General features: G+C 41.1%; 1 protein-coding gene across 2 annotated transcripts in view; it reads right to left on the bottom strand.

Annotated features, from left to right (window-relative positions):
• The window catches only part of usp53b (ubiquitin specific peptidase 53b), a 48,688-nt gene extending 37,284 nt beyond the window's left edge, over positions 1-11,404 (bottom strand). For both annotated transcript variants that reach the window (XM_035789050.2, XM_035789049.2), the window contains exons 1-7: positions 10,877-11,404; positions 7,009-7,199; positions 6,572-6,747; positions 6,222-6,314; positions 5,665-5,799; positions 3,377-3,490; positions 2,679-2,761 (exon numbers count right to left, since the gene is read on the bottom strand). In XM_035789050.2, the coding sequence (XP_035644943.1) occupies positions 2,679-2,761; positions 3,377-3,490; positions 5,665-5,799; positions 6,222-6,314; positions 6,572-6,747; positions 7,009-7,075 (668 nt within the window). In that variant the 5' untranslated portion in view covers positions 7,076-7,199; positions 10,877-11,404. The remainder of the gene's footprint in view (positions 1-2,678; positions 2,762-3,376; positions 3,491-5,664; positions 5,800-6,221; positions 6,315-6,571; positions 6,748-7,008; positions 7,200-10,876) is intronic.
• Between the last annotated feature and the right edge of the window lie 757 nt (positions 11,405-12,161).

Here is a 12,161-nt window from a genome sequence, read left to right on the forward strand (position 1 = left end):
GTTGAAAAGCATGCATTTGGTTTTACTAGCGTTTAAGAGCAGTTGGAGGCCACGGAAGGAGTGTTGTATGGCATTGAAGCTCGTTTGGAGGTTAGATAGCACAGTGTCCAAGGACGGGCCGGAAGTATATAGAATGGTGTCGTCTGCGTAGAGGTGGATCAGGGAATCGCCCGCAGCAAGAGCAACATCATTGATATATACAGAAAAAAGAGTCGGCCCGAGGACTTATGGCTTGTGGGTAGAAGTTGTTTATGGTCCTGTTGGTTACAGACTGGGTGCATCGGTATCGCTTGCCGTGCGGTAGCAGAGAGTAAAGTCTATGACTTGGGTGGTTGGAATTTTTGTTAATTTATAGGGCCTTCTTCTGACATCGCCTGGTATAGACGTCCTGGATCGCAATGCGTAGCACCTTGCGGTCGGATGCCAAGCAGTTGCCATACAAAGTGGTGATGCAGCCAGTCAAGATGCTCTCAATGGTGCAGCTGTAGAACTTTTTGAGGATCTGAGGGCCCATGCCAAATCTTTTCAGCCTCCTGAGGGGGAGGACTGTGTTGGTGTGTAAGGACCATGTTAATTCCTTTGTGATTTGGACACGGAGGAACTTGAAGCTCTTGAAGCTCTCAAACGAGCTGATCATGTAGTTCACGATCAGCTCGTTTGTCTTGCTGATGTTGAGGGAGAGGTTGTTTTCCTGGCACCACACTGCCAGGTCACAGACCTCCTCTCAGGAAGTCTAGGATCCAGTTGCAGAGGAAGGTGTTCAGTCCCAGGGTCCTAAGCTTAGTGATGAGCTTGGAGGGCACTAAAGTGTTGAACACTGAGCTGCAGTCAATAAATAGCATTCTCAAATAGATGTTCCTCTTTTCCAGGAGGGAGAGGGCAGTTAACTAGGCAGTTAAGAACACATTCTTATTTTCAATGACGGCCTAGGAACAGTGGGTTAACTGCCTGTTCAGGGGCAGAACAACAGATTTGTACCTTGTCAGCTCTGGGGTTTGAACTTGCAACCTTCCGGTCAGAACATGCTCTGACTAAGCATCCTGGTAATCCATCTGGCCCCGCGGCCTTGTAAATGTTAACCTGTTTAAAGGTTTGACTCACATCGGCTACGGAGAGCGAGATCACACAGTTCTCCAGAACTACTTCTGCACTCATGCATGGTTCAGTGTTGCTTGCCTCGAAGCGTGCATAGACGGCATTTAGCTTGTCTGCTAGGCTTGTGTCACTGGGCAGCTCGAGGCTGGGTTTCCCTTTGTAATCTGTGATAATTTGCAAGCATTGCTACATCCGACGAGTGTCAGAGCCGGCGTAGTAGGATTCGATACTAGTCTTGTATTGACGTTTTGCCTGTTTGATGGCTCCTAGAAGGTCTTAGTGGGATGTCTTATAAGTGTCTGTATCAGTAGCTTGCTCCCTGAAAGCAGCAGCTCTTGCCTTTAGCTCAGTGAGGATGTTGCCCTTAATCCATGGCTTCTGGTTGGGATATGTACTGTACGTATGGTCACTGTGGGGACGATGTCTTCGAGGCAATAATTAATAAAGCCAGTGACTGATGTGGTAAACTCCTCAACATTATCAGATGAATCCCGGAACATATTCCAGTCTGTGCTAGCAAAACAGTTCTGTAGCTTAGCATTCCCTTCATCAGACCACTTCCGTATTGAGTGCATCACTGGTACTTCCTGATTGAGTTTTTTCTTGTAAGCAGGAATCAGGAGGACAGAGTTATGGTCAGATTTGCCAAAGGGAAGGTGAGGGAAACGCCTTGTACGGATTTCTGTGTGTAGAGTAAAGGTGATCTAGAGTTGTGTTGCCTCTAGTTGCACAGGTGACATGATGGTAAAAAAAAGTGCCCCCCCTGGAAAAACGCCCCCTCTGGATGAGAATTTTCTTGTTTGCTTATGGCCCTATACACCTCGTTAAGTGTGGTCTAGTGCCAGCATCAGTTTGTGGTGGTAAATAGACAGCTATCAAAAATCTAGATGATAACACTCTTGGTAAAATAGTATGGTGTGCAGCTTATCATGAGGTATTCTAACTCAGGTGAGCAAAAATCTGCCACTTTCTTAACATTAGAGATTGATCACCAGTCGTTGTTAATAAAGAGACACACCCCTCCCCCTCTCATCTTACCCGAAGCTGCCGTCTGATCTTGATGCTGCATGGAAAAGCCAGCGAGGTGTATATTATCCAAGTTCTTGTTCAGTCATGACTTCGAGAAACATAGGATATTACGGTTCTTCAGGTTCCATTGATAGGATAGTCTCGAACGGAGCTCGTCCAGTTTGTTATCTAGTGATTGTACGTTCGCCTACAAAACAGGGCAATGACGTTCTAGCTGCTTGCTGACATCTCTTTCTCCGCCTCTTCCTCTTTCGAATCCCGGCGATCAGGGCCTGGTCCGGGGTAAGCATAATGTCCAGAGTTGCCGACTCGTTGTAGTAGAAATTTTCATCCAAATCGAGGTTAGTAATCGCTGTTCTGATGTTCAGAAGCTGTTTTCGGTCACATGAAATGATGGTGGAAATAAGTTATGATCAGCGTAAAACAAACACAAAATATTAGGAGCCCGTAAGACGGCAGCTATCCACTGCAGCGCCATCTCACCAGAGAATCCAATTTTGGCTTAGAGCAAAGATTTAGTTCAGTTTGACAAGTTTCTTAGAGGAAGTACTTACCATAGGGCTGTGGTGGAAACATAATGCACTAGCTCTGTGAAAGGAAGGGGGTCCGAGGAGGCGCCACAACTACGACATACAAACTGTAGGGGGAGAAAAACAAGTTTCATGTCAAATTAAAATAACAGAATAACTATAGAGAAAGTTGAAATTGGAAATCCGACGATATGTGTATAGGCCTTATCAGATTGGCCTTCGGGTCATCTATATACAGTATATCTTCCCTTATCTGTGTATGTTTGCTGTGTGGACCGGTATGCTTTTATTTATGCATGTATATGTCTTTCTTAAGTGGCGTAAGAATTGCCCTTCGGGGACAATAAAGATCTATTGAATTGACTTGGTTTAATAATATTTTTTGTTGTTAGTGAGTATCTCACTATTGGGTAACACTTTACTTAAGGCATACAGTATTATTACTTGTTACAAGCATGTATAAGTCCTTATAACTGTTTTATAAAGGAACTTATAAAATGCTACATCTTTTTATGTGAAAATGACTGAAAATAGCAGTTTCATTATAAGATGAAAACACATTATAAACACTTCATAAATACTGATGGCAAGGCTTATAAATCATTATATACGTATCATAATGCATTATACCTATATCCCTTAAGCAGAGTGTTATCCAATAGTCGGTATGTCTCTCCTTTTCCCTCTTCCCAATCAACAGTGGAATAAATACATCACATTACCTGTTCATAAAGTGTCATGGCAAACTTCTGGTGGGTAATGCAGGACTTGGATGTGCAGGCCTCAGTCGCTGTGTCAGAAACTATGTGCAGGTGAATTCTCTCCAGAATGTTCTCCTTGTGCACCAAGAATGAAACAAAATGAGATCAGACATCTGAAGTCAGTTACTGTTAAGAGTTTTCCATTACATCCTTAGCATATGAAGTCCAAACTATCCTGATACACATATCTGTGAGTAAAAACATAACAGTGTACACTGAGTACACAAAACATTAAGAACACCTTCATAATATTGAGTTGCACTTGTAGTCCATGCCTCAATTCGTCAGACCATGGACTATAAGGTGTCGAAAGAGTTCCACAGGGATGATGGTCCATGTTGACTCCAATTCTTCCCACAGTTGTGTCAAGTTTGCTGGATGTCCTTTGGGTGGTGGACCATTCTCGATACACACGGCAAACTGTTGAGCGTGAAAAACCTAGCAGTGATGCAGTTATTGACACACTCAAACCGGTGCGCCTGGCACCTACTACCATACACCACCGTTCAAAGGCACTTCAATCTTCCCTCTTGGCCATTCACCCTCTGAATGGGACACATCTGTCCATAATGAAGCAAGGCTCTGCCTTCTTAACAATACTATGCATAAGGCAGATCCTACAGGCCATAGTTTTGTCGTACCTGGACTACTGTTCAGTCGTGTGGTCAGGTGCCACAAAGAGGGACTTAGGAAAATTACAATTGGCTCAGAACAGGGCAGCACGGCTGGCCCTTAAATGTACACGGGGAGCTAACATTAATGATATGCATGTCAATCTCTCATGGTTCAAAGTGGAGGAGAGATTGACTTCATCACTACTTGTTTTTGTAAGAGGTGTTGACAAGCTGAATGCACCGAGCTGTTTAAACTACTCCAGTAGTACAAAGCTCAGACACCCATGCATACCTCGCAAGAGATGTCTTCACAATCCCCAAGTCCAGAACAGACTATGGGAGGTGCACAGTGCTACATAGAGCCATGACTACATTGAACTATATTCCACATTAGGTAACTGATGCAAGCAGTAGAATCAGATTTTTTTTAAAGATAACAAAACATCTTATGGAACATGAAGAGACACACACACACACAGGTACAGACACACGCAAATATGCACACAGGCACTAGCACACGCACTCCCCACACACGTACATTTTCATATTGTTGTATGGTGGTATTATACATTTTGTATTGTAGATATGTAGTGGTGGTATATATGATGTACCGTTTTATCTATGTGTAATGTAAGTGCTGTAATGTGCTTGGACCCCAGGAAGACCCGTTTGCAGCAGCTAATGGGGATCCCTGATGAATACAAATACATACACAATACATGTCCCAATTGTCTCAAAGCTTCTTTAACCTGGCTCCTCCCCTTTATCTACACTGATTGAAGCGGTGACATCAATAAGGGATCATAGTTTTCACCTGTTCGGTCTGTGTCATGGAAAGAGCAGGTTTTCCTAATGTTCGGTACACTCAGTGTATATTAAATCATGTATCTCGCCACTATCCATTTAAAATGACTGTTCGCTGATATATTATGTTGAATTTGAATGACTATCAATGGCCATGCTTAATGTTAGCCTGAAAATGCTAACATGCAAAGTAAGCATACAGAAATATTAAACGTTAAACTTAAAAGTACTTCAATCCGGATTCAGTGGTGAACTATGAATATACTGTGCAATAATTCACATTTCAACTATGTAATCAATGAAACAATGTTAACAGAGTTGACCAAAAAGAAACTCAACTGCTCAAAATTTGAAATGTATTTTTTTGCAGCATCTTACCCCTGGCGTCTTCCTGGGTTGTTATGGTCTTTCAGCTAAGATGGTACCATTGGACAGCTCTGGGAGAATCCCCAAATATCTCAGTTGGAGCTATAACCTTGTCTGTGCTAAGCAGAAAATACCCTCTGACCTCCTAGCTTTTGTTCTTTTAGCTCAGTGTTTCCCAAACCTCTCCTTAAAGTACCCCCAGCCGTTTGCCCTTATTTGATTTATTCCAGAACTATCACAGCTGACTTAACTGGTTAAGTGACTAGTTGAATCAGGTGTATTTGTACTGGAATACATAGAGTAGGCTGGGTTAGGGTTGCAAAATTACTTTTGGGAAAGTTACTGGAATTTAGCAAATTTAAGGGGTACCAAAGGAGAGTTTTGGGAAACTACTTTAGTTCAATAAAAAAAAGCTGATATGACATTGCGACCGCTAAAAAAGAAAGCACTACAGTTCTGACTTACAAAGCACTCTGCAGCGTCGTCCATGTGGCCTAGTTGGAAGCGTTGCTCGTCCTTAAAGGTTTCGGCAAGGGCGTGGCGCAGGCTATCTGAAGGCAACGCTCGCTCTCGGCTCTCCTGGAACTGGCTGAAAATACTCTGCAGGGGGAAAATGCATCGTGGAGAGTTACTTAGTACTGTAAGTTGCCTTACTTATCAAGTCACTAAGGGCCGGTTTCCTGGACCCAGAAAGCATGTTCAATGCAGACCAGAATTAGTCTTAATTCTAGATGTGGAACACTGCCGACTAGGCACAGATGTCAATTTTACATCTATTTCATGTTGGATCAACGTTATTTTATTGAAATTAAGTGGAAACGATATTGATTCAACCAGTGTGTTCCCAGTGGGTGGGTTTAAAATATCTACAAATATCAATGGATATTTTTGTTTAAATAGAAACATAATAACTATTCTACATTTTAATGAGTGGTATTGTGAACTTGGACATATTGTTATCTCTTGAATAAGTCATCAAACTAGGTGGAAGATGTATTGTGATGATGATATTATATACAAACCTTTAAAGCGCAGAAAATGCAGGCATCCCCTAGACAAAAATGACCAGGAAGCTGTCTCAAACTCCTCCTGAAAATGTCCAACTGCCATAGCACCTGTTCCGGTGAAATGACAAGACAGGTCATATTCAAATCACATTTATATGTGTATTAATCGAACAAAATCTGTAACATAAAATGTTATTACTGTTTTAGTCCTACATGAAGTTCTACATGAAACGTAGACAGAGGTCTTACTTAAAACATGGATACATCTTAATTCAGTAGTAATCTTGCCCCTTAGCCTTCCTTAGGAAATAAGCTATGTTTAAACTATTGCATAAACCTGCATATTGACAAGGTTTAACACTCACCTGCACGGCACTGTTGAGGAAGCAGCTATTCTGGCCTGGTTCGTTCAGCAGGCCTTTGGTGAGAGCCAGAGACAACATGCTCCCAGGCTGATAGGACTTCCCCAGACCCCCACCACCACCAACACCTCCAGGCTTTTTGAAGAGTTTGACCCATGCCAGAGAGTTAGAGCCTGACCCTGGAGGGAGAGTAGTCACCAGTTGTTTTTATGTTCTAATAGCAATGGGATATACAAATGTGGCTCTTGGACCAGGAGTTTAAGACCCCTGTTATGAGATATATCCATAGAAAACACTTTAATCATACAATACATCCTGAGGGGTAAGTCCTTATGTGTCCATGCAAATCTTCGAGAGGAAATAGCACCTGGCCACTGGTTATGATCAGACATTGGGTTAGGTAGGATTTAGTGACTTGTGTGATGGGAGCTGTTGTTTACCTTCTCCGGAGAGTGGGGGAGGTTTGCCACAGCTGGACATACTGGGAAGAGGGAGCTGGCAGGCCATGGGACCAATCCATTACATCCCTGCCTTGCACTTCCAAAGAGATCCATTGAAGTCATTCCCAGGCTCATCCATAGGGAAGCTTTGGAATAGCACTATTGTACATTGAATGACAATGGGACCAAGTCTAAAGAGAGATGGGACAAATCGTTGGCTTTAAGAAACAAACTTTGGGCAATGACGGCACAAACAGCACAAAGCATCATTCTGTTACCAAACTTTGCATCTGCTCTGTTCTACAAGTAAATGTGCTTTTGTATAACATTTTTTTTTAAAACATGCAGGAATTTTTAAAAGTAGTAGTCATTGGTTTTTGTTTGAAATACATTTTAAGGTGAAAAATCTGGTTCTCAATGTCACTCTGTTACCGTTTGCATTGCCCTAATATTTAATAGCAGTGAGTTACCACTTAAGTTCTCATGTATCTAACTTGAATATTTTCCCTGTGTTCATTTTCAAATAGATTTTTTGAACAGATTAGGGACAGCTACAAATTAACAGTTGAAACAGTTTTTCAGTAAAATACATCATAGTTTAAGCCAATTGTCAATGCTTTTTGTGATACAATTTCCTGATTTCCCATGGATCCCCTTACTGGTGCTTGGTCCCCACTCTGGCCCCCCATTAAAATACTTCTTAGAATCGCCCCTGCTATTATGTTGCGTTACTGCCATTGTTTTACCCTATGCCTTAATACATTGTTTATGACCTTCTCAAAGTCTTATGATTTTATTTTGCATACACCTAAATAGAATCTTGATGATGATAGTTATATGAGTGACTATAGATACTAGATACTAGTGACCATAGAGACTAGGCCTACAGTTGCAATGGCTTCTCTGTGTTGTGATTGACGTGAGCTGGGTGGACAATGTTGGAACTGTATAGCTTACTTGGACACTGAGTCAACAGTCAGTTCACAGGCCGTAGCTGCATTTTCAAGTCACGGGTTGTCACAGCACTGAAAAATACAGTTCACCCTGGCATTTCATCAAATGATTTAATCACTTTAGGACTGTGTGAAGGTCTGGATACTCCCCATACCAAAACAGCACATATAGTTTGCTAACTAGGCCAATGAGGCTCCCTGCAGGGTCGGGGTCAATATGAATGGAAGTCAGTCGATTCTGGAAGTAAACTGACATTCCAAGCGAATAATTGAACAAAGGGCATCTATTTACAATGACTTCTCAATGAACTGAAAAGTAGAAGATACACCACATGGCCAAAAGTATGTGGACACCTGCTCGTCGAACATCTCATTCCAAAATCATGGGCATCAATATAGAGTCGGTCCCCTCTTTCCTGCTATAACAGCCTCCACTCTTCTGGACAGAATTTCAACTAGATGTTGGAACATTGCTGCGGGGACTTGATTCCATTCAGCCACAAGAGCATTAGTGAGGTCGGGCACTGATGTTGGGGCGAATCTGACGGATTCAACAGTTACCGCGCTGACGTTGCTTCCAGAGGCAGTTTGGAACGCTGTAGTGAGAATTGCAGATGATTTTTACATGCTTTCAGCACTCGGAGGTCCCATTCTTTGAGCTTTTGTGTCGCTACCACTTCGCTGCTGAGACGTTGTTGCTCCTAGATGTTTCCACTTCATAATAACAACACGTACAGTTGACCAGGGCAGCTCTAGCATGAAAGAAATTTGACCAACCGACTTGTTGGAAAGGTGGCATCCTATGACGGTGCCACGTTGAAACTCATTGAGCTCTTCAGTAAGGCCATTCATTTTTGTATTTTTTTTTATTTAACCTTAATTTAACTAGGCAAGCCAGTTAAGAACAAATTCGGGGACGGGGGCTGGGATTAATAATACAATTAATTAAATAAAAATATAGGACGAAACACACATCACGACAAGAAATTCTTCTGCCAATGTTTGTCTATGGAGATTGCATTCCTGTCTGCTCGATGTTATACATCTGTGGACGAAATAGCCGAATCCACTAATTTGAAGGGGTGTCCACACACTTTTGTATATATAGTGTATTTGAATTTTTTTTTTTAAATCACTGTTTTTATTTTATTTTATTTAAATCACTTCCTGAATTGACTGCCTTCAATTCAAATTCACCCAAACATTACAGACAGGACAGGTTGTTGATCTTGTTGCTGAGCTGTGATGCTGCCGAGTCATGATGTTTTCCAGGAATCCACAGAATTAATTCCATATGAAGTAGGATTAGGCCTCGGCCAAGTAATAAGCCTAATAGCCTACAGGTAGGTAACCCAGAAGCACATTACAAAACCTTAGGTTGCTCTTATAGGAGTGTAATAACACTGTAATTGCACTTTATTCTACATTGAACTCCATCTCTATCACTATGTGATTGTAAAGCATTACTAAAATAATATGTTATTACAATGTTGTTATTGTAGCAATTACAGTGTTAATACACAGGTATAAGAGCAAAAATAATGGAAGTGTTACCTGTAAAGCTATTCTCAACCTCTTCTCTAAGAGTTGGCTATGGACTATCACTTTAATGTTTCTAATCCATAAAGACACTGCTATAAAACACATAATATTTTATATTCTATAATATTTTCTGGGTCCAACCAGACACATTTTTCTTGAAAGATGGTTATCCTCCTCCTGTCTGACAATGTTGTCAGATCTCAGATGTGCCATGGAAACAATGAGCAGGATGAATTATACCTCCCATTAATACTGTACCTGTGTCCCAAATGGCACCCTATTCCCTTTGAAGTTCTCTACTTTTGACCAGGACCCATACGGAACTATATGGGGAATAGGGTGCCATTTGGGATGCAACCAATAGCTCCTACTAATAGCCATGTATTAAACAAGAAGCCCTGTATTAAGACATATAAATCCCAACCCAAAGTGCTCTACAAACCTACTTCAGGGATCATACAAGAGCTAGAGGCAATAGCGCCAGCATTCCATCTGATATTGTTTCATAACTACCTAGATGTTAGGGGCTAGAGGATGTTTGCTTCTGGACAGGGCTGCAGCTTGGTTTGAAAAAGCTATAAGCCCTGTCCAGAAACAACCTGTTAGGCACTAATGCAGATCTGAAAGGTTTGGATAAGAATAAGCAACATGACAGAACATCCCACCTATCCATACATTCCTTTAGGTATGCATGAAATTAGATGTGCTTTTTTTGTGAACTAATCCTTTCACATTCTGTTTGCCATCACTGACTTAAGCATAATATCTAACTGCATCTGTAGTTGACCCATGTTTGTCCATATTTTTGCTATTTGCAAATAATATGTTTTTGCTTGTAAGAATGAAATATTTACAAAATGTGCAAGATGTTTACTGGATACACTAGATACACTGCCTTCAATTCGAATTGAGCCCAACCCTGGTGTCCAGGCTAGTTATCCAGCCCATGTTGTGACCAAAAAGTGGTACAGTATACATGTGAACCTGAATAATCACAAGCAAATAGACATGAACAAATATTATTCAATGTGTTTTCATCTGCACATGTGGTGTATTCTTCAAATAGAAAAAGGATGCTTATCAAAGCCCTATAATTATAACCTAAACCGTCATATGATTTCATTTAGCCGAAAATTCTCCATCCTTGCATGCACTGTATTAATCGAAATAGCGAGGGGTTTACACGAACATGAGGGACTTTTCTACCACGCATAGGGCTACTTCAGATGCCATTGCATATCGTGCAATTTACACCTGTTAGGACGCATGCGTGTTATGGGGGAACCGCTTTATTTACCGCAACTCGCATCACTGCATCACAGAAAAACATACCCGTTCGATACAAAATGTCATAAAACACCTGCAATACTCACCGTATCTCGTCGATAATATTTGGCCGATATAATAGATCTCCCAAAGCAGCTTAGTTGTCAACATTAGATTGCCACAAGTTTTGTCCCGTAAAAATCCTATAAGCAAAAATGACTGCAATAGACTACACAGACACGCTCGTGGATGTCAGGTAGTACTGGTGGATGGAATCTGTGGGCAAATGCAGTATTAAGGCCTGCATAGCTACAATAAATTGCTACGTTAGTGCAGTGATACAATTCCAACCCGCATTTTAACCGTCATACACGAATACTTTTTAGCTCTTGTCTTATTCTAGCCTGACAATTTTCTTGCTGTTTTCGGTTCAACAGCGGAATTCTTTTCGGGAAATAAATCCAGCAGCGGTCTATGCCTGAATGTCATCCGCAGATTAGTGATGTTTTGAGAGTTGCGAGGTCAAAATCCGCCCCTAGTGTACAGTAGCCTAATGCAATTCCAAAAGAGAAATTTCGGCCGCATGGGCGCATTTGATGGCAAATTGCTTGTCTCGCAGAGCAGACAAGCATTCGGCGTTTGGTTTGTCCCATTTGAGGTGAGACTAGAAATCACATGACTCAAAAAACTGTTTCACAATAATGCTGACTGCAGCATGTAACGTGGCAATATTGTGGGTTTACTATATTAAGCTATGCTTTGACGTTTGCAATTATAAAATGCAATTATCTGAAGACCATGGTCCTTGTCATCCAAGTAAAGTCATATCTTATTAAAAAAAATCATGACAGCTTTGTACAGAAACAGGAAGTGTCGTTGTAATTTTATAAATGCCAACATAAGACATGGGCTTTTTTTTAGGTAAAATTGAGGTAAAATTAATTATGCGGGAAATGGTGGTGGATATGCCTTTATAGATAACTATTGATATAATTACGTTCATATATGAAAGTAAATATGGAGTCATGATGATATGGTGTGTGGTCCTCACACTACGAATAGGGAAACCACACAGTTTATTAGGCTACAGATGAAATAAGTTATGATGAACTTCACAGGGTGGTGAAAGTGCACAGAGGGTCTTGTTGTTGAAAATGCAATGGAAACAAATTGAACTTTAGATTTTTATTTGGTACATGAAAAATTAAGCAAAAAAAGCTAATTCTGTGTGCACTACCTCATCACACACTGATTTTTATCTGCAACAAGTCCGTTTGATAGAAACATACTGTACCACTGGTGGGAAAATGAACATATATTCCGTGTATTCTGGAATATCCAAATAAAAATCTGTCCCCAATTGGATACAAACCTTGCTACTGTCAAGACACT

Source organism: Oncorhynchus keta, chromosome 16, assembly GCF_023373465.1.
Source record: "Oncorhynchus keta strain PuntledgeMale-10-30-2019 chromosome 16, Oket_V2, whole genome shotgun sequence".
Taxonomy (NCBI): Eukaryota; Metazoa; Chordata; class Actinopteri; order Salmoniformes; family Salmonidae; genus Oncorhynchus; species Oncorhynchus keta.